This window comes from Pleurodeles waltl, chromosome 2_2 (assembly GCF_031143425.1).
Source record: "Pleurodeles waltl isolate 20211129_DDA chromosome 2_2, aPleWal1.hap1.20221129, whole genome shotgun sequence".
Taxonomy (NCBI): Eukaryota; Metazoa; Chordata; class Amphibia; order Caudata; family Salamandridae; genus Pleurodeles; species Pleurodeles waltl.
In genome coordinates, this window is record NC_090439.1 from 889071305 (window position 1) to 889092855 (window position 21551).

At 45.1% G+C, this 21551-nt stretch overlaps 1 protein-coding gene across 3 annotated transcripts in view; it reads right to left on the bottom strand.

Annotated features, from left to right (window-relative positions):
* RRM2B (ribonucleotide reductase regulatory TP53 inducible subunit M2B) overlaps positions 1–21551 on the bottom strand; it is a 96421-nt gene that overhangs the window by 14052 nt on the left and 60818 nt on the right. For 2 of the 3 annotated variants that reach the window (XM_069220575.1, XM_069220577.1), the window contains exons 6-8: positions 15335–15468; positions 8441–8545; positions 7057–7170 (exon numbers count right to left, since the gene is read on the bottom strand). In XM_069220575.1, coding sequence (XP_069076676.1) covers positions 7057–7170; positions 8441–8545; positions 15335–15468 — 353 coding nt within the window. The remainder of the gene's footprint in view (positions 1–7056; positions 7171–8440; positions 8546–15334; positions 15469–21551) is intronic. The other variant, XM_069220576.1, reaches the window with a different exon arrangement.

The window sequence follows — 21551 nt, forward strand, 5'->3', positions numbered from 1 at the left end:
GGCTCCCCAAACATCAGCTTGTGAGTTCTGAAAATATACACATTTTCATCTCGAAGACACACATTTCAACTGTGGTATTCATATGGATTAAACTAACCAAAAGCTTATTTAGCTGGGCTGCATACTGGAGAGCTACTTATGGATACCTGGAGAGCTAGCAGTAGTTCACAAGCTACTTGTTGGGAGAACCTGGCTCTAGAGGTAACTTTGGCAGAATTCCCCAGCATGTTTGCCTTAGTTTCAAACATACATATGCTCATTCAGTTTGAGGAATGATGCCTCGAAGGAATACTTGGACATCCCCAACTTGTATTCACAAACTGAAAGGAACTGGATTTACCACAGTAATTGTGCTAAAGACGCATGTAAGACATGTCTTCCTAAGCCTCATGTAGCTGTCATGGGAGCCATTAGCAAAAGTTCACTAGGCATGCCTTCGGTAATGCTCGGACAGAAGGAGGTGGTTACTTGACAGGTTGTAAAATGTAGTCACTGGTTCTGTCCTGTGGCATGTGAATGTGATGGGCCCTGGCACGGTGGTGGTATGTTGATCTGAGTGCACTGATCAGTTGGATTGGGCCAGCGGGTGGGGGCATGAAAGTCTTGTGTGTGGTGCGTGAATGGTGTGAATGGTTCATAAAGTGGTTGATGCCTTGATGTGGCTTTATGACTCACCTTCAGAAGTCTTGGTTTCAGTATTCAGATACTTTGATAAGTATTAGTGCTTTGAAGCCATCATTTTGAGAGGTGCTAAAACCAACTAGTTTAAGTGGTGGATTAATTAGTACCAGATTTATATCTGTGGCCATAAGATGGCTCTTATTAAGAACTGGTTTTTTTCTGATTATGGGTAGCTGTGGATTTTGGGCCCTAGCTCAGCCGGCACCTAGGCAAATCTGTACATTTTTGAAAACCAGACACCAGAGGAGTACAGAGGTGCATGACTTGCATGGCTCTCAACAAGTAATATTACCCAGAAGCCCTTGCAAACGTCAAACTTTGGTAGGATACATACATTTTCATCACATTTCTTCAGCAGAAAGACTTCGAACCTGCATGAAGCCACAGGTTTCCTACCACCCTGAGTTCTCACACATCTCCCAATAAGAACGGTACCCCACCTGTGTGGATGGCCCAAGAGAAAAGGGCACAAAAGGCCCTGAATCGCTATGTTGAAAGAGAAGCAATAGGGTAGAAGCAGTATTTGGGGCCGCGCTGTGGGGCCACCTATGCAAACCTATGAACCACAGACATTTTTAAAAACTATAAAAACAAGGGAGGCCAGGGCGGTGTGCCTTGCATGACTCTGATGAGGTGTATTACCCACAGTGCTCTACAAACCTCAAACTCTGACTAATATCACACATTTACCTTTCATTTCTGTGATGGAAAGTTCCAGAATTCACAGGAATCCACAAAATTCCTACCACTCTACATTACACCACTTGTGCTGATAAAAATGCTGCCCCACTTGTGTGGCTGGACCTAATGCCCGGTACAGGAACTTAAACCAAGGTCAACATGAGCCCTCACCAGGGGACTTCCATTGAACTTGGTTTGATCTTTCTGTCACATAGCCTAGGTGTACCCACACAAGTGAGGTACCATTTTTATCGGGAGGCTTGGGGGAATGCTGGGTTGATGAAAGTCCGTGGCTCCCCACAGATTCCAGAACTTTCCATCACAGAAATATGAGGAAAGCGTATTTTTTAGACAAGAATTGAGGTTTGCAAGGGATTCTGGAGTAAAAAAACCTGGTGAGACCCAATGAAAGTAAGCTCACCCTGGATACCGCTAGGTGTCTATTTATCAAAAAATAGCACCATTTGTGTCAGGAGACTTGGGGGAATTCCGGGTGGATGGAAGTTTGTGGCTCCCCCCAGATTCCAGAACTTTCTATCACAGAAATGTGAGGAGCACAATTACATTGGGTGGGTCTATACATGGTGTGCAGTTGAAAGCCAAATACCCCCCCCACCCTCGCCCTGTGCAAATACATTGTTTAGTAGTTCAGTCCACGGTGTGCCCTCCATTTCCCCCAAATCACCTCATATTTCCGCGGACAGCCCCTTGCCTCATAGATCGGCTTTTCCACTTTAGAGCACCAGTCCATCCCCACTTTCCACATTGTGACGGATGGCGTCTTGGGATTTTTCCATTGTTGCGCAATGGCCCATTTGGCCACTAGGCCGGCCAGCCCAATAAAAGTTCTCTCCGCTCTGGACCCGCCCAACTCCTCCAAGAGGCCCTCACGTTCAAATCGATCAAGCGCTCAAGCACCATAGAAACTTCCCTCTCCACCCCCTCCCAGAAGGGAGCACCTTCAGACATTCCCAGGCAACATGTTAGAGATGTGCCCCTGCTGGGCCACACCTTGCGTACCCAGCAGAGATCCCAGTACTCATGTGTCGCAAGTGCCGCAGAGTGAGGTATGTCATGTGAAAGTAGTTTATCTGCACCATCCTTAATCGCGCTGATATGGCCAGCTCCCAGGGTGTAAGGTAGGCTTCCCTCCAGCCGTCCTCTTCCAAGTAGCCCACCCAGGCCACCCACCTGTCACGCAGCCCTGCAAGTCCTTCTGGTGCGTTAGTGAGTAGGGAACAGTGAGTCTGGGTAATGGCACCCCTTCCCAGTTTTCCCATCAGGCGTTTCGCCTCAAGCGGGCTGTGTTCAGGGAGGGACTCGGCCGGAGGCAGTTGAGTGTTAGCCAGTGTGTAGTGGTCTTTCAGCTGTTGGAATGACATAAGCCCCTCTGTGTTGGTCACGTCACCCAGATACGTGATTCCGATATTGTCCCACTGTTTAAATCCCTCTAACTCAGCGACCTGCTGGAGCCACGTGCCCTGCCATAAGGGTGTCAACTTAGTGAGGCATCGCTCCCACCCCGTCAATGGCAGCGCCGCCCTCCAGCACTTCACTGCCACCTGTGTACAGTGAGGGGCAGCACGGGGAATTTGGTTCCCATACAGCAATCCCAGGAGACCCTCAAAACCTGCCCGTCAATCTCCAGCCGGTAAGCCGGGTCGTCCCAACCCCCGTTGAACCATTCATTGATGGGAACCATCTGGGCTGCCAGGTAATAGATGTGCAAGTCTGGGACTCCCATCCCCCCTTCATATGGGGATTTCCGCGCTCTGCTAAAGGCCACCCTGTGCCGCCCCCGCCAATATAAAGGAGGTAAGTTTGGAAGTAGGGGACCGGAACCAGGACCGAGGGACCAAGTACAGGAAGTTTGTCACGATGTACAAGTATCGGGGGAGACAGATCATCTTGAAAAGGAGTGGTGCAGTCCAGGGGGATCAGGGGGAGGTGCTGCCACCTGCCCAGGTCCGCTGACAGAGTCCGCGCAAGGGGCTGGAAGTTCAGTTCCCAGGCCAGCTCTGGAATTGTCAAGAGGTGGATTCCCAGGTATTCACGCATCCCCGGGATGGTGGGACACCATTCGTTTCCCCCGCCTGTCCCCGCACCTCCACCAGCACTGATTTCCCTGCGTTCAGGCACGGGCCCGATGCCTTACCATACATCGTCAGGAGCTCAAGGCATCGCGGCCAGAGCCTTGAGGCCTCACCAGAAACACCATACCATCGTCCACATACAGGGATAAACGATCCTCGCATTCACTCCCCCACAGCCAGCCCTTCATAAGCGGGTCTCCCCAAAGAAGGCGGGCCAGCGGCTCAATGGCCAAGGCAAACAGAAGTGGCGAAAGAGGACAGCCTGGGCCTGTTCCTCGTCTGAGCAGGAAGGGGTCCAACAGAATGCCATTGACCCGCACCTGCGCCGATGGGTTGCGGTAGAGAAGGTGTACCATTCCTCTAAATTTTGAGCCGAGGCCTATGTGAGTCAGCACCTCCTCCAGGAAGTTCCACACCAGGGTATCAAAGGCCTTGTGGAAGTCCACTAGAAGGAGCGCCAAATCCCCCTCTAGTCTATCCGTCTGGGAAAGTGCCACCTTAACCCGTCTCAGGCAGGGACGCGTGCTCCGACGCAGCATGAAGCCACACTGGTCTGGACGAACAAGGAAGGACAACGTACGGGCCAGTCGAGTGGCCAACACTTTCACAAATATCTTAATGTTCGCATTAGTCAGTAAGATGGGGCAGTATGAGTAGCACTGGTCTCTGGATAGGTCACTCTTTAGTATAACCACAACGGTGACCGCAGTCCAGACCCAGAGGGGACTCTCCTCGCTGAGCCGCCTCCTCATAGGTGCTTGGAAACTATGTTTTTAATCAAATTATGGGGTTTGCAAGGAATTCTACATAAATGTGGTGAAAGCCACGCAAGCCAGCCCACTTTAGGTGCCCCTAGGTGTCTAGCTTTAAAAAAAAGGACAGGTCGGCTACTTTTCCCTAGGTGCCAGCTGAGCTAGGGTGCAAAACCTAGAGCTCCTATGTTGGAAAAAAGGGGTGCATTTTGGGATGTTTCCTGTCACGTCACAGCCACTAGGCCTAAATGAGGTACCATTTTCATTGGAAGACTTGTGGGAGCAAGGAATAGTAGAACATTTGTTATTACTAACTGGATTTCACACATCTGTGCCTTTCAAATGTAAGCCACGATATAGGAAAGATTACATTTTGAAAAATACCCACTAAATCATACACTTGTATGGGTACCCACAAATTCAGAGATGTACAAATAACCACTGCTCCCAAACTCCATATCTATTGCCCGTTTCAGAAATACACAGGTTTCCTTGATTACCATTTTTCACTCTGCTTTCTTTCCTATTTGAATTGATCTATACTCAGGTACTCAATGAAAAACCATTGTACATTGAAGCTCAGTTGTCGGCTCTGGTTAGCTTGGGTTCTTGGAAAGCCTACAAACCCTATATATTCCTGCAAACAGAAGTGTCTAGCGGACGTAATGTTATATTGCTTTTGTCAATTGACCATTCTGGCAAAAAATTACAGATGAAAATGTGGTCACAAATACCCATTTAATTCCTACTCATTTTCAATATTTATGTGAACAGCTGTTTTCCTTGGGAAAACCTTCAGGGATCTACACATATGACCCCTTGCTGAATTTGGAATTTTGTCTCCTTTTCAGAAATCTATAGCCTTTCTAGCTCAGTCATGGGTTTCACACTGGTTTCTACCTCAAATTGGAAGAAGGTTGAGAGCACAAAAAATAGGGAAAATAGGCTACCCCTTAGGAAAATGCCAAAACTGTGGTACAAAATTAGCATTTTTGATTCAGCTCTGCATCTTCCTGAAAGCTAAGAAGATGGTGATTTTAGTACAGCAAACCGTTCATGGATGCAATTTTTAGGGGAAAAAACCCAGACTCTAAGCATTTTTTCCATATTTTTCTGAAAAAACTCAAAAGTTAGCTGTTTTATTGTTTCGTCCCCTCCATGTGAATCCACAAACCCTGATTACCGGTAGAATCCCCATGATGTTGGGACAAAAGGATGCAAATTTGGCATTGGATACCATATGTAGAAAAATGTTATGGAGCCCTATGCGTAAACTACCTAAAATAGCTAAAAAAAAGGGCTCAGTCTTTAATGGGATTAGGCCCAGCAGCTATGGGGTTACTGTTTATAGTATTTTAGTAATGCAACCGAAGCACCTTCCTTACAGGAGGGAACTCCCAACCTCAGCAAATGTACACTATCAAGACTCAGTCGCCCAAAATATGATTAATTACAACTGTTTTTTACCTATGACCCACGTACCCCACTCCCTAGCAGGGTCACATGAAATAGCTATGTACTAATAAATTCATGCTGTATAAGCTTTCGGATGGATCATGATGATGTTTAATTGCTTCCATACATGTTACATGAAGATACATTTAACCTTATTCATTTTTCCTATTGCTTATACCTAGGAATTTTGAAGACTATCTCCTCGCAGGATGCCATCTGCATCGCTAACCAAAGGAGATTACGAGGGGATTAGAAGCTTAACATTGTAGGAGATAGCCAAAGAATTAAATAAAGGTTTATGGTAGCTCTTAATAAAACGATAAAATGGAATAAAGGGGAGATGCCATGGTAATAGGTTTACCCTACAGTCTCCCACGGTTCCTCACTGGTCCATATTTATGATTATGTTCATCGGGGGTCTGTTTTCCATTTTCTACGAATCCACACTAGCTACAAAGCAGTGAGGGACAGTCAGTCAAAATCCAAATAGGAGGCAAAAAATATTTTTTCACATGTGAGAATCACATTTTATAAAAATTATCAGTGGGTGTTTCTTTGCTCTGCAAGAACTGCATTGGTGCAAAGGAACCAAGACCCTCAAAACGAATACAGTGAAAGCAGATGAATGATGAATGGTACGTGGTACCCACCTTGTGACTAGCCAGAGTGGTGTTTCTCGGCTAAAGAGGTGTACTATCCTTGGTATACAATGACTAACAAAATGTTGCAATACTGAAATTGAGTATGTTTTTGTGTAGCTTATCAAAGTTTGGAAGGCCTTTTGTAAGCAGGCAGAGGCCACACAGATGCAAACATGATCCTTGTTGAATTTTACTGCATACAGAATAATGTTTTTTGTTTACAAACGAGCCGCCTTTGAATTATCTTGGTTTAAAATGCAGAATAATAGTATTTTTTAAGTATTTATATAATCCAAGTGGTTCCCAGAGCACAGAGTGCCCAAGGTAAAGTGGGCACCAGAAATTAGCAAACAACACGTCACAGATCACCTTAAAGGAAGCATCCTGCCTAATTTAGGGCCTGATTTAGAACTCGGCGGACGGGTTACTCTGTCACAACAGTGATAGATATCCCATCCGCCGAAATCTATATCACATTATATTCTGTGGGACTTCGGCGGACGGGATATCAGTCACCACTGCGGAGTAACCCGTCCGCCGAGTTCTAAATTAGGCCCTGAGTGCGAATGAGGAGATTTACATGTGTCTACCCACTTCCGTTATGAAGGTGCACTGTTCTCAGGCATGTGTAGACAGTTATGAATCTACAAATGAAAAGGGAAAAACACAAAAAAGGCAAAACACAAAATAGTGTTACTTGTGCTTTTTCATTTGGAACCCTGCTTCAATCAAACGTTTTAATCGGAGTCTTACCTTAGAGAATCCAAGTTCTACTAACAATCTGTCAGCCACAAATTCAATGTACTGTTTCATCAGCTCACAGTTCATCCCAATAAGTTTTACAGGCAAAGCTTCTGTTAAAAAGTCCTGGAAAAATGCACAATGATTTCATTGGCGAGAAACAGAATATTCGCAGCACACAACACTACTGAGTTCATAAAAGAACGTGTAATGTTACTCAAAAACAAAACAAAAGACATTAAATAGTAAAGTGCAAAAAACATATGTTCGTGCCGTTAACAAAGCCAATACCAATTCACCTCTAGCACAGAGGAAAATAAAAAAAGGGGACTGCGCGCTACGCCGGCCTCAGCTCATCTGAAAAACCCACTGGCCAAACCATGCTCAGGACCCTTGCCTTTTCAAAGGGACAGTGGTAGAATCATGACTTAGAATTGCCCATTTTATGTGTAATTGTGCTGCTAGGATAGCCCATGAATCGATTTCAGTTCATTCATAATGAGGGTGAGACTGTGGTGGTGAGTATCCTGGTGGTGAGTGACACCTCACCTAAGAGAGCTTCGACAGCTGCCTGCGGAAAAGAGTTAGCTTGGGAGCCTATCAAAGGTATCTCATGATGAAAACTACTGCCTTGTCACCGACAATGAAGCGCTGGGTCTTTGGTTTTGCTACCGGAGAATCAGGTGCAAATCCCTTTCGGGTCTGGAACCCAATCTTTGGCACAAGCGTCCAGAAAACCTAATTAAGGAGTTGCTGTTTTTGCGCATGAAGTATTTGGTGGTGACGTTGGTGTTATTAGTACCATTGGTATTAGTACACATTATTAGCACGAGCACTAATAATTCGACTAGTGCAAACATCAAACATTGAACGTGTGGTGCGTATAACGCTCTAAAATTTGATATCACAAAACATTAAATTAACAAGCAAGTTTAAACACCTTTAGAGGGTAGTCGGCAGTTACACACTTTTACAGCCTGCAATAACTATTGTGAGAAATAGAAGAACACTGACTCAAAAGAAGAAACAGGGTGGTGTTCAGCCCAAAATCCATACACCCTTCCAATAACATACTTGGTCTCAATAAAAAACAAGCTAAATGCATCACGCCTATTGTGAGTAGAGGCTGTGAAGCTTTTTGTGTTAGTGGCCTATTCCAACATGCCTTGGCTCAGTTGCCCTTTCATTAGGAATACACAAAATAGGTAAAACGGATGGTGTTTGCGTAGTAACAGACATAGAAAACAGACGATGGAAGTTAATTTAAATACTAAAAGGTGTAACAGGGCTCTCTTGTGGGGATAGGTAATATTTCATGAGTAAACAGATGATGAAGAAGAGGGAGATCAGGACAACGGATCTTTGAATTAAAAACTGTAATAGCTTTAACACTTACCTGCTCAATTTTGACTGCCTTCAGTACAATGTCTGTGACCCTTTCTACTGTAGGTTTGTTCACCAAATGCTGAAACATCAAGCAAGCAAAATCACAGTGAAGACCCTGGGGGAAAATGTTTAAAAAAAGTAAATTAGACAAGAAAATATTAAATTATTTGTGCTAAATTTAACAAAAGTGCTCTATCTTGGCCTTGGATTACAATTGATCTGTTACCTATCTCAGGTAGTTTCTTCTTATCTAGGCATCAAGACACACTTAAGATCATACAACTAATGCTGAGCTCAACTAATATTTATTTAATCCATCCCTTCTACACTCTCTATTGTGATATCACATAGTTATTTATTCCCTTTGTTGATACTTCACTGTGCAAGAATTTTCCCCTTATGGAGTTTAGCAATAGGCTTTCTGCCAGGATAAAGATCCCCATGGCATAAGGTAATGTCTATCACTCAGTACAAAACCAACATTTGGGGTGTCATTACGACCTTGGCGGGCGGGCGCACTCCCGCTGCGGCCATCAGGAGATCCCCAGCGGGGATCTCGGCCGCAACACAGGACAAATGAAACTGCGGTGTTGCGGCCTTGCAACGGGTGCAGTTGCACCCGTCGCGCTTTTCACTGTCTGCAGGGTGCCCCGCGACTCCCCTTTCCACCAGCCTTTTCATGGCGGTGCAAACCACCATGAAAAGGCTGGCGGGAGGGGGACTCGTAATCCCCCAGGTAGCCGGGACTAAAGTGGCGGGAAACCGCCGGTCCCGGTGCCGCGGACGTAATACCAGGGATTTCACCGCCAGCCTGCTGGTGGTGAAATCCACCAAAAAAACCTGGCGGTTTTTTACCGACAGGGTTGTAATGACCGCCTTGGTATTTACTCCAAATCACAATAATCATACACTAAAATACTACAGCCCGGTTCACCTGGTTTTGCCATGATGCAAGAAATCAAGGGATGAGATGCACACCAGATGCAAAAGAAAAGATCATTGCGTGCACAGGCGGATAAGACATATAATTGATTTCTACCTCCTCTAAGCGAGTCACTGATTCCAATACAAGCTGCAAGGCAGCGGTGTCACCACACACTGGTAATACAAGTCATTTTGTGTCCTCAGTATTGCATTAAAGAGAGTGGCAAGGAAACTACCCTGCAGACTTTGGCACTCAATTTATCAATTGCTCAGTTGGCCAGATCAATCTGCAGTAAACATACTTCTTGTGGGAGGCTTGCTGAATACAGATCGGGGAGGAGTTGCACAGTATCACAGTTCATTTGAGCAAATATGTTTGGATTAGTAGCCTAGTCCTTTTATGCACATTATCCCTCCCCCAATGGTTCCATTTCCTTCCATCACCAGTGATGTTGGAAGAAGGGGTGCAAGGGTGCTGTAGCACCCCATATGTGTTTGAAGGAGTTCAGAAATAGAACATGTAGGAAGCTGGCTCTTTATATAGTGGACCAAAATGAGGTACAACGTGTAAAGAGTCCAAGCAGAGGCATCACAGAGGCACAAATGACATCCCAAATGCTCTCTTTGTGGGTAGGCTGGTCGAGCAGTTAGGCATATCAGAGGGTAGTACTAATGTTATGTTATGTTTCATTTGTATCATGTAAGGCACACACTCACGCAGTGAGACACACTCAAAGAAACCTGACACCAATTTACGAAAATAACACATGCTTTTATGTACACTTTGATGCCAAGATCACTGGAGTCAGGTGAGTACTTTTTGAGTTATGAATTTTTAGCGTTTTTAAAAGTAGACAGTGCATTTGTCAGGAAGCTGCAATGCAATCCTTTGGAGGAAAACAAAGACGGCAAACCAGGTAGAATGCAGTGACTTACAGGACCAATCTCCAGGACACAAGGTGAGTTTGGGACAAGGTCCAGGGCCATACCAACAGGTCACCTCGAGAAGCTCTGGTGCATCCGGGTGCAGAGGTATGTTACAGGGTCAGGTGTTCTATTCAAGTCTATGGGAATCAGTACGGTTACAAAGTTACTGCAGTGATGAACTGGAAGGACAGTCCAGGGCAACCAACATGGGGCTCGGCCCTTGAGGTCCTCGGTCATGTGACGACACCGTCAGTCCACTCCTCCTCGAGCTGTAGGGCGCAGGTGCATGGGTGTCTTCTGGCATCGGTTGTGGTACTGGAGTTCCTCGTGGTTGCAGGGAAGGCCCGCAGAAATACTCTGTAGGTGTGGACTGGGGGTCCAGTTCGACCAAGCCAACAAGTGGGCTCAGGTTTCACGAGGTGGGGAGACGTGGGGACACCATTGGTTCTCTTCTCTTTGGTCCACGGCGGACACCTGCAGTAGTGTCCTAAGGTGTTGGGTCCTTGTCTCCCAGTCACTCGAAGTTGCTGGGGTGTCTGCAGAAACAGTCTCCAAAGCCATTGTGAAGTCCACAGTGGGTGAGCACAGGGTGGGCTTCATCCCTAGAGGGCCTGGGGACCATGCTGACACTGCTAGCCCATTTCAACATGGGCTAGGTGGCTTGGGTGCAGTGATGATGTCTGGTGTTGGGTTTCTAGCGGTCCTGGTCTTCTCAGGTCTTTATTGGGTGCCTGCGGATGCAGGGGAGCAGCTCCTTTACTCCAAGAGAGTTCCTCCTGGTGATTGGCAAATCACTGGCAGCTTTCCCAGTTTCTTGGAGGCTGCAGCGGCAGGACAGGTCAGTTGCTACTTGAGGGTTAGGTGTAGCAGGCAGCCGGTAGGGTTGGTGTCAAGTCAGTCGTGCTCCTCGGTTCTCAGGTTCAGCAGGCTTCTTGTCTGTGAGAAAGTAGCCTCTTTCTAGCCTTGTTACCCCCCCCTTTTGGCCTGTTTGTGAGTGTAGGTCAGGGTGTTTTCACTGTCTCACTGGGATCCTGCTAGCCAGGGCCCAGTGCTCATAGTGAAGACCCTATGGTTTCAGTATGTTTGTTATGTGTCACTGGGACCCTGCTAGCCAGGACCCCAGTGCTCATAAGTTTGTGACCTATATGTATGTGTTCCCTGTGTGATGCCTAACTGTCTCACTGAGGTTCTGCTATCCAGAACCTCAGTGGTTATGCTCTCTCATTTCTTTCCAAATTGTCACTAACAGGCTAGTGACCAATTTCACCAATTTACATTGGCATACTGGAACACCCTTATAATTCCCTAGTATATGGTAATGAGGTACCCAGGGTATTGGGGTTCCAGGAGATCCCTATGGGCTGCAGCAATTCTTTTGCCACCCATAGGGAGCTCGGACAATTCTTACACAGGCCTGCCCTTGCAGCCTGAGTGAAATAACGTCCTCGTTATTTCACAGCCATTTACCACTGCACTTAAGTAACTTATAAGTCACCTATATGTCTAAACTTTACCTGGTAAAGGTTGGGTGCTAAGTTACTTAGTGTGTGGGCACCCTGGCACTAGCCAAGGTGCCCCCACATTGTTCAGGGCAAATTCCCTGGACTTTGTGAGTGCTGGGACACCATTACACGCGTGCACTATACATATGTCACTACATATGTATAGCGTCACAATGGTAACTCCGAACATGGCCATGTAACATGTCTAAGATCATGGAATTGTCACCCCAATGCCATTCTGGCATTGGGGTGACAATTCCATGATCCCCGAGTCTCTAGCACAGACCCGGGTACTGCCAAACTACCTTTCCCGGGGTTTCACTGATGCAGCTGCCAACCCCTCAGACAGGTTTCTGCCCTCCTGGGGTCCAGCCAGGCTTGGCCCAGGAAGGCAGAACAAAGGACTTCCTCAGAGAGAGGGTGTTACACCCTCTCCCTTTGGAAAAAGGTGTCAGGGCTGGGGAGGAGAAGCCTCCCCCAGCCTCTGGAAATGCTTTGATGGGCACAGATGGTGCCCATCTCTGCATAAGCCAGTCTACACCGGTTCAGGGATCCCCCAGCCCTGCTCTGGTGTGAAACTGGACAAAGGAAAGGGGAGTGACCACTCCCCTGACCTGCACCTCCCCTGGGAGGTGCCCAGAGCTCCTCCAGTGTGCTTCAGACCTCTGCCATCTTGGAAACAGAGGTGCTGCTGGCACACTGGACTGCTCTGAGTGGCCAGTACCAGCAGGTGACGTCAGAGACTCCTTCTGATAGGCTCTTACCTGTGTTGCTAGCCTATCCTCCTTCCTACGTAGCCAAACCTCGTTTTCTGGCTATTTAGGGTCTCTGCTTTGGGGAATTCTTTAGATAACGAATGCAAGAGCTCATCAGAGTTCCTCTGCATCTCTCTCTTCACCTTCTGCCAAGGAATCGACTGCTGACAGCGCTGGAAGTCTGCAAAACTGCAACAAAGTAGCAAAGACGACTACTGCGACCTTTATAACGCTGATCCTGCCGCCTTCTCGACTGTTTTCCTGGTGGTGCATGCTGTGGGGGTAGCCTGCCTCCTCTCTGCACTAGAAGCTCAGAAGAAATCTCACGTGGGTCGACGGAATCTTCCCCCTGCAACCGCAGGCACCAAAGAACTGCATCACCGGTCCTCTGGGTCTCCTCTCAGCACGACGAGCGAGGTCCCTTGAACTCAGCAACTCTGTCCAAGTGACTCCCACAGTCCAGTGACTCTTCAGTCCAAGTTTGGTGGAGGTAAGTCCTTGCCTCCCCACGCTAGACTGCATTGCTGGGAACCGCGTGTTTTGCAGCTACTCCGGTTCCTGTGCACTCTTCCAGGATTTCCTTTGTGCACAGCCAAGCCTGGGTCCCCGGCACTCTAACCTGCAGTGCACGACCTCCTGAGTTGTCCTCCGGCGTCGTGGGACCCTCTTTCGTGACTTCGGGTGAGCTCCGGTTCACCCCACTTCGTAGTGCCTGTTCTGGCACTGGTGCTGCTTGCTTCTGAGTGGGCTCTTTGTCTTGCTGGACGCCCCCTCTGTCTCCTCACGCAATTGGCGACATCCTGGTCCCTCCTGGGCCACAGCAGCATCCAAAAACCCTAACCACGACCCTTGCAGCTAGCAAGGCTTGCTTGCGGTCTTTCTGCACGGAAACACCTCTGCACGACTCTTCACGACGTGGGACATCCATCCTCCAAAGGGGAAGTTTCTAGCCCTTGTCGTTCTTGCAGAATCCACAGCTTCTACCATCCGGTGGCAGCTTATTTGCATCCACAGCTGGCATTTCCTGGGCATCTGCCCACTCCTGACTTGATCGTGACTCTTGGACTTGGTCCCCTTGTTCCACAGGTACTCTCGTCAGGAAATCCATTGTTGTTGCATTGCTGGTGTTGGTCTTCCTTGCAGAATTCCCCTATCACGACTTCTGTGCTCTTTGGGGAACTTAGGTGCACTTTGCACCCACTTTTCAGGGTCTTGGGGTGGGCTATTTTTCTAACCCTCACTGTTTTCTTACAGTCCCAGCGACCCTGTACAAGGTCACATAGGTTTGGGGTCCATTCGTGGTTCGCATTCCACCTCTAGAGTATATGGTTTGTGTTGCCCCTATCCCTACAGTATGTGCCCCCATTGCATTCTATTGTGACTATACATTGTTTGCACTGTTTTCTATTGCTATTACTGCATATTTTGGTATTGTGTACATATATCTTGTGTATATTTGCTATCCTCATACTGAGGGTACTCACTGAGATACTTTGGCATATTGTCATAAAAATAAAGTACCTTTATTTTTAGTATATCTGTGTATTGTGTTTTCTTATGATATTGTGCATATGACACTAGTGGTACTGTAGGAGCTTCACTCATCTCCTAGTTCAGCCTAAGCTGCTCTGCTAAGCTACCTTTTCTATCAGCCTAAGCTGCTAGACACCCCTCTACACTAATAAGGGATACCTGGGCCTGGTGCAAGGTGTAAGTACCTCTTGGTACCCACTACAAGCCAGTCCAGCCTCCTACATCCACTCCTTCTAAGGAAGATCTGTTATCAGGAGGCCCCTCAATTTAGGGGGCTTTAAAGGGAGTGAAGGGTGGTAGCTAATGGGGTACTTACCCTTGGGGTCACTACACCCCCTAGATGACCACCTCCTGTGAGGAGAGGGCATCACCATGTCCAGAGTTCCTAACTTCCACCACACACAAGATGGTGGAATTTCCTAAGTCTTGTCCACTTCAGGATGGCCACCCTAGGGGTGTGTTCAGCCTATAAGGGCAACACGCCTCCTGCATAGCTAATTTTCCCGCCTATACAGGTGCCAGACGGGCCCTGGGGCAGGAAGATCTGGCATCTTCCTCTGAGGAAGGCCAGATCTACATACCAAAGGTGGTGGGCTTCTTTGAACCTCTGGCCTTGGACTGCAGGGCATCCTGTGGGGAGGTGTTTGTAACACCCTAGCCCGGATGGGTTTTTGTTTCAGACCTCTCGAGAGTGGAGGCTCTCCCCCTGGGAGGCCAAATTCTCATCTGTTGGTGGCAGGCTGGACAGAGCCAGTCAGTGAGCTTACCAGCACTTGGTAGGTTTTTCAAGGGGCAGCTCTAAAGGTACCCTCCGGGCGCATGTATTAAGAAATCCATCACTGGAAGGGTTTATTAATATGAGATGTTTGATACCAAACATTCGTAAGTTCAGAGTAGCCATCATGTATCTGGGGAACTCGTATTGACCAGTGTCCAGCACATGTATTTAAAATGGCTTCCCTGCAATCTTACTATGTCTAAGAATCGACAAAGACAAATTCTGGCAGTGTTTCTCATATTGTGACTGAATATCCAACATCCTGATATACAGGGAGATTAAAGAAACACACTGATATTGGGAGCACTGATAGACATGCATTTGATTACAACTGACAAAAATAAAGGTTAACATTATTTGTGACAGTGTCATGATCTCAAAGCATTGGCTCTTATCTGCTCTAACTCATCAAAATTAGGAGAGTAAAATACTGTTGAGGAAAGCAAACATATTTTATACATATTCACACTTTTGGAATTAATTACCTCATCTCTGCTGATGAGCTCATTTGAGAAGGTGAGACCAGGCATGAGGCCCCGCTTCTTCAGCCAAAATATAGCAGCAAAAGAGCCGGAGAAGAATATTCCTTCCACAGAAGCAAATGCAACCACTCGTTCCCCTGAAACAGAAGCACTCAATGGCATGTATCGTTTTAAAGTGCAAAACTAAGTTTTACATTAAAGCAATAGTGCTATTAAAAGACGCTTTTTTCAGAAGACAAGGATCAAAGTACATGACTTGATAAAATACATCTCCCAGACAATGCCAATTACTCTGCAAGCAGCAACAATAATTTCACCCACTGCGCTCCCAACAGCTCTGTTCCAGTTAGTCTATAAAGATTGGTTCACAAGGGCTATCCGGATTTTCCCATTAAACAAAACCAGCCCTTAATTATAAGGAATATGGAATTTATAAAGCAAATAAAAGTGCATAGAAGAATTATCAGTCCATACCCCTACCTTAAATTATACGGGGGGCTGCTGGCAGGGAAAACAAATAATTGTGTTAGTTCTTTAATATTAACAAAACATTTATTTCCTCCCTCTTGTCGTGAGGACACCAATACCTGATTGTTCACCCACAAGTTCTGTTTCGCAGTACCAGACTCTTTTTGGAAGCTGACTGCTACTCTATATGTAGCTAAGCCTCTTTCTTTCTTTAGTTCTCTTTCTTTCAATTGTTTACTTTGTTTGCAATGTGCTGTGGAGAAGTTGTGCTTCTGTATTGTGTGTTTGTTACTATCGTGAAACCAGTTTGATGTCTTTATTTGTTGTTTATGCAGATGGGCTCAGTCTAGCATGTTGATATTCTGAAGGGCTGGCATTCCCTTGGATGGCTTACTTTGACACACAATGCTTGGGCTTCTCTAGCAGTACTGGGATTTGTTTAAAATATTCCCAGATCCTTTATTGCCTTTTATAAGACAGGCGATATGGCTATGAGTTTCCTTATCTTCTGCTAGTCACAAAGATGAATCCTTTCTTGAGAGAATGACGGCAATGCAGCTGATATAAAATTAATGACAACCCCCTAAATATGGTTTACTAAGCCATATACTCGTGTTTTTGTTTAAAAAAATGGGGGCAGTGTGTTACTAATACTTTATTGTACAGATTTAGATTTTGTCAAGTACAACATATATAAAAACATATTTTATAATAATTTAAGTGCCCATAAAATAGAACATTAGCATTCCACTTTTATATTAAAAAAAGAATGTGCTATAGCTGACATTTCTGCCTATTGGTAATTTACCGATGATAAGTAATTAAATGTTACATTAAAAAACATTTGATTAAAGGGCCAATACATTTATTAGATGGTCCTTTAAAGCTGTACAGGGTATCCTCCTTCACTTTTCTGAAGTTGGCAGTCATGAAGAATGATCACAGATATATTTTGTTGTAATAATTCTACTATTTAGGAAATAAAAAATATGTTTAAGTGTTTCCTCCTTCTGCTTGCATAGGCAGCAGAGTCTTTGGTCTTTCGTTAAGCTCCTCAAAGCACTCTCTATTTGTAGGATTAAAATGTAAAGTAAGTTATTTTCAGATATACCTTATTGGTATTGTTCTCCATGTTAGAGTAAAGAAAAGTCTGTATCCGAGTAGCATATTTACAAGAAAGTGGCACATCGGTTGCCCCACCCCACCTAACAACACCATGGTTGTGCTGTATTTACAATATTGCGTACCATGGCGGTCGTTAGGACCATAGCGTCAAAAGTTTTGATGCTATTGTGGCACTTTGCTGGGCTAGCATTAAAAATGTTGATGCTAGTGCAGCAAAGCACAGGTAGGCCCATTGATTAAAATGGGTGCGTCTGAGGCGTTACAAATGAGGGGAAAAATGTTGCAGTTAAGTGTTGTAAATTTCATTGCCCCATTTTTTCAGGCTTCCCTGCGTTAGCACACCCCCCTTGCCTACATTACGCCTGATGTAGGCAGAATGTAGCACAAGGGGTTGCAAAGTATTGCGCTACTTTGTAAATACAGCGCAGGGGAAAGACACCTTAGAGGCACCTTATTGTAAAAAAAATGACATCATGGCGGCGCAAGGTGGCGCTAGGGGCTTGTAAATATGCCCCTATGTGCCTCGACGTAAGGTTGACTTTTTATATGTTGATAATTTAGCTATGTCAATCAAGTAGTTGAATTCATTTATGTGGCCCCAAATTATGAGTTTGGGTTGTTTGTGGTTCATCAGATAGTGTTTCAAATAGGGTTTGCTGCGTTCACCAATTATTATATCAATTATTGTCTTTGTTGAGCACTTTAAGGAGGTCATTTCTTGAGAGATACATTTTTAAAATATCATCCTTTGCAGTTACACAATCACAGACATAATAATTAAAGGCAATATTGTGTTGTGAGGATAAAGATATCAGCCCAAAATCAAGTTTTCATCTACAGTGTGGAATAGATGGTCTCAAAGCAGCTGTTGCATGTTTTTGATGAATATTGTATCACATTTTTGAATAAGGTTACTGTTCTACAACAGTGAGCAGTAGAGCATGATAGGAAATAGTTTTAAGTTGGCAGCAGCAATAGTTGGACCAAATGCTCTTCCCAAACTTGTCTAGAGACTTTCTTCGAAGCATTTGTAGCACCCCCAATCTTGCTACTAGTTTTGGCAACTTGCCAGTTTAAGTTTATGTCACAAAATATGCTTAGGTAAGGATCATTTTAAACTTGATCAATTGTCGATGTTTCCAGCTTTCAAATGAATTGTTTAACTATTGTTATAATTATTCTTGTCTTCTTTATGTTCACGATTACACCATTGCTTTTGTTATATTTGTGTAACCAATTTAACTGACTCATTTGGGTCTCTGTATGCTAGATTACTAATTTTATGCTGGGTCAGGTTTGGACTGAAGCCTCCTAATGGATCTATTAATATGCACTATACAAAAAAAATAATTATGGGGCAGGGATATAGCTCTGTTTTAATATGTTGTGAGCAAAAAGTCCAAAAGTGTAATTATTGCCAAACATGGTTCCTATTGCCTTTATCAAAAGTGGTAGAATAATCAATGAAGCAGGCAAATAGTTGTTTTGCTTCCTTTCCGTAACTGTTTCAACCAACAGACATAAGGCAATCATTATATGATCAACTGTAATACATGCCAGCCTAAAGCCTGTTTGTCAACATTTGATGATTTTTTACTCATCAACCCAATCAGATCATTTTTGCAATAAAACATGTAGAAAATATGTTGCCATCGGCATCTATTAAAGCAATGTGCTGATAGTAATTGGGTTCTGATGTAGAGCCTTTTTATTCAATTACTATTGTTTCCAGGAAGGATGAATTTGACCCAATTGTGAAACAATTGTTTAAAGTTGTTCCAACAGTTTGAATTGGAAGAGAAAATAAATAAAAATAAAAAACCTATTGCACTTGAAGATGCCAAAAAAAATTTAGAAGTAGAGAATGAATTAACATACTGTAATGATTACTTAATAAAGTAAAAAAACAGAAAAGTTGAAAAAAGACATTCGATTTTTCTCAGAAACAAAAGCATATCCAGACTAGAGAGAAAATTATTATCAACAAGGCACATATCAGGAAGAGAGTTCCTCCTGATCAGGCTGGAATACCAGAAAGTTGTTAAACTTTTCAGATACCTCGGATTCAGACAAGGAGGGATGTTCCCACCATTTTGATCAGACAGGTTGAAGGATACATTTTGAACTAGAGCAAGGAAGAGGTACACCTTTTTTAGTCAGACGAGGAGGAAGATGTAGCCCGTGGAGGCCACGCCTCCAACCTCACGTCAGAGGTGGGGTTTATCCCGAACAACAACAGTCATCAATACCTGCAGACACAAAATGGCCAACATAAGAGACAATTAATCAAATCCCTATTTTCAATCTCTCCAGTTGTATATTGGATCCAGCCATGATATTTCTACTTACAAAGGATTGTCGTTTGTTCCTCCTTCTAAGGTGGACAAATTTGAATTATTTAAAGATGTAGTCCCCTTCTTTAGGAAAGTACAGCTAAGAATGTTTTTTGGGGGCACAGATTCACTTAAGATCAGAAAGTTTAACGTGTCTGGCCTAGATTTACCATCTAGATATACACACTTGTTAGAACAACTAGGGTCTAAGGTTGAGAAAGTAGTTATGAAAAAAATCGAAGGAGTGCACCTGTTTTGTTTCAAAGCCTATTCCAAATTTGGAAAAAGAAGAAGAAAAAGCTTTGGAAGTGTTGAACAATAACAAAGAAATCATAATTAAAGGGTGCGATAAAGAAGGAGGGATTGTAGTATTAGATACCAAACCGTGTGTTGAAAAAACAACATCTATGCTGAATAATAATAGGGAACACTATATAAAGGTTCAGATTGACCCCACGAAAAGAGTGTCAAAACAAATATCTCATTTAACAACAGCAGCCCTGAATTCATGAATCATTTGTGATAAATAGTATGACTTCCTTAATGTTCCCAATCCGAGGATGGCGAGCATTTATGGAGTGTTTAAGATACATAAAGATCAGTTTGACCCTTCATATAGACCTATAGTTACAACTATAGGTTCAGTGACTGAACGTTTGTCAACATATGGTGATTCATTTTTGTGACCAGTAGTATCTCTGATCAAGTGCTATATACAGGACACCAGACATATGATGAGAACGGTAGAAGGGTTAAAATTTAATTCACAGAGAGAATTTTTAGTGACATTAAATATTGAGGCTCTGTACAGAAACATCCCTCAAGAAGCAGCAATTATGGCAGAAGAGCAGTTCATATATCTAGTGGAGGCCCCTAAAACATTTATTTTGGAATGTTTAAAAATTGAACTTTGAGAAAACACCTTTGAGTTTGGGGGACAACTTTACTAACAGACTAAGGGGGTGATTCTGAGACTGGCGGGCGGCGGAGGCCGCCCGCCAGTCTTCCCCCGACAAAATACCGCTCCGCGGTCGCAAGACCGCTGAGGGTATTTTGAGATTTGCCCTGGGCTGGCGGGCGGCCGCCAAAAGGCCGCCCGCCAGCCCAGGGCAAATCTATCTTCCCACGAGGACGCCGGCTCCGAATGGAGCCGGCGTAGTGGGAAGGTGCGACGGGTTCAGTTGCACCCGTCGCGTATTTCAGTGTCTGCTTTGCAGACACTGAAATACTTTGTGGGGCCCCCAGGGGCCCCGCGGCACCCCCTACCGCCATCCTGTTCCTGGCGGGAGATCCGCCAGGAACAGGATGGCGGTAGGGGGTGTCAGAATCCCCATGGCGGCGGAGCGCGCTCCGCCGCCATGGAGGATTCTCCTGAGCAGCGGAAAGTCGGCGGGAGACCGCCGACTTTCCGTTTCTGACCGCGGCTGAACCGCCGCGGTCAGAATGCTCGACGGAGCACCGCCAGCCTGTTGGCGGTGCTCCCGTGGTCGGTGACCCTGGCGGTCACCGACCGCCAGGGTCAGAATGACCCCCTAAGGGAGTAAGCATGGGTCCATCCTGTGCGCCCAGCATAGTGAATATTTTCATGAGGGCTTCTGAAGACAGATTTATTTACAATGAGATTGCTCCATTTTTCGAGTCAGTGACCCAGTGGTCACAGTACATTGACAATATTTTTTTCATTTGGGTAGGAGAACCTAAAGAACTGAATACATTTATAACATGGCTGAATCTATGCAACTCCAATTTAAAATTCATGGCAAATAGCAGTAATCAAGTAGTTAAATTTGTAGATGTCTTGATACGTCACAACAGTGGTGAATCAGAAGTGGATCCATATGTGAAACCAACAGCACGCAATACACTCCTCCACTTCTGCAGTTACCAGCCGAAGAATCAAAGACAGAGCATTATTTTTAGTCAGTTTTTGAGACTAAGGTGCAATTGCACCAATGTATCTGATTACGATGACAGGGCAATCAATACGAAAGAGAAATTTCTAGCTCAAGAAAATCCAAGTAGATTAGTTAGAGAAGCCCATAAGAGGGCTCGATTTTATAATAGAGATCACTTACTACTTAGTCAACCTCATCAAAAGGAGTCCAAATTAGTATGCATCACAAGACACTCTGGGGGTGATTCTGATTCTGGCGGGCGGCGGAGGCCGCCCGCCAGAATTCCGCCCTCCATTATACCGCTCCGCGGTCAGAAGACCGCGGAGGGTATTATGAGTTTTTCCCTGGGCTGGCGGGCGGTCTCCAAAAGACCGCCCGCCAGCCCAGGGAAAAACTCCC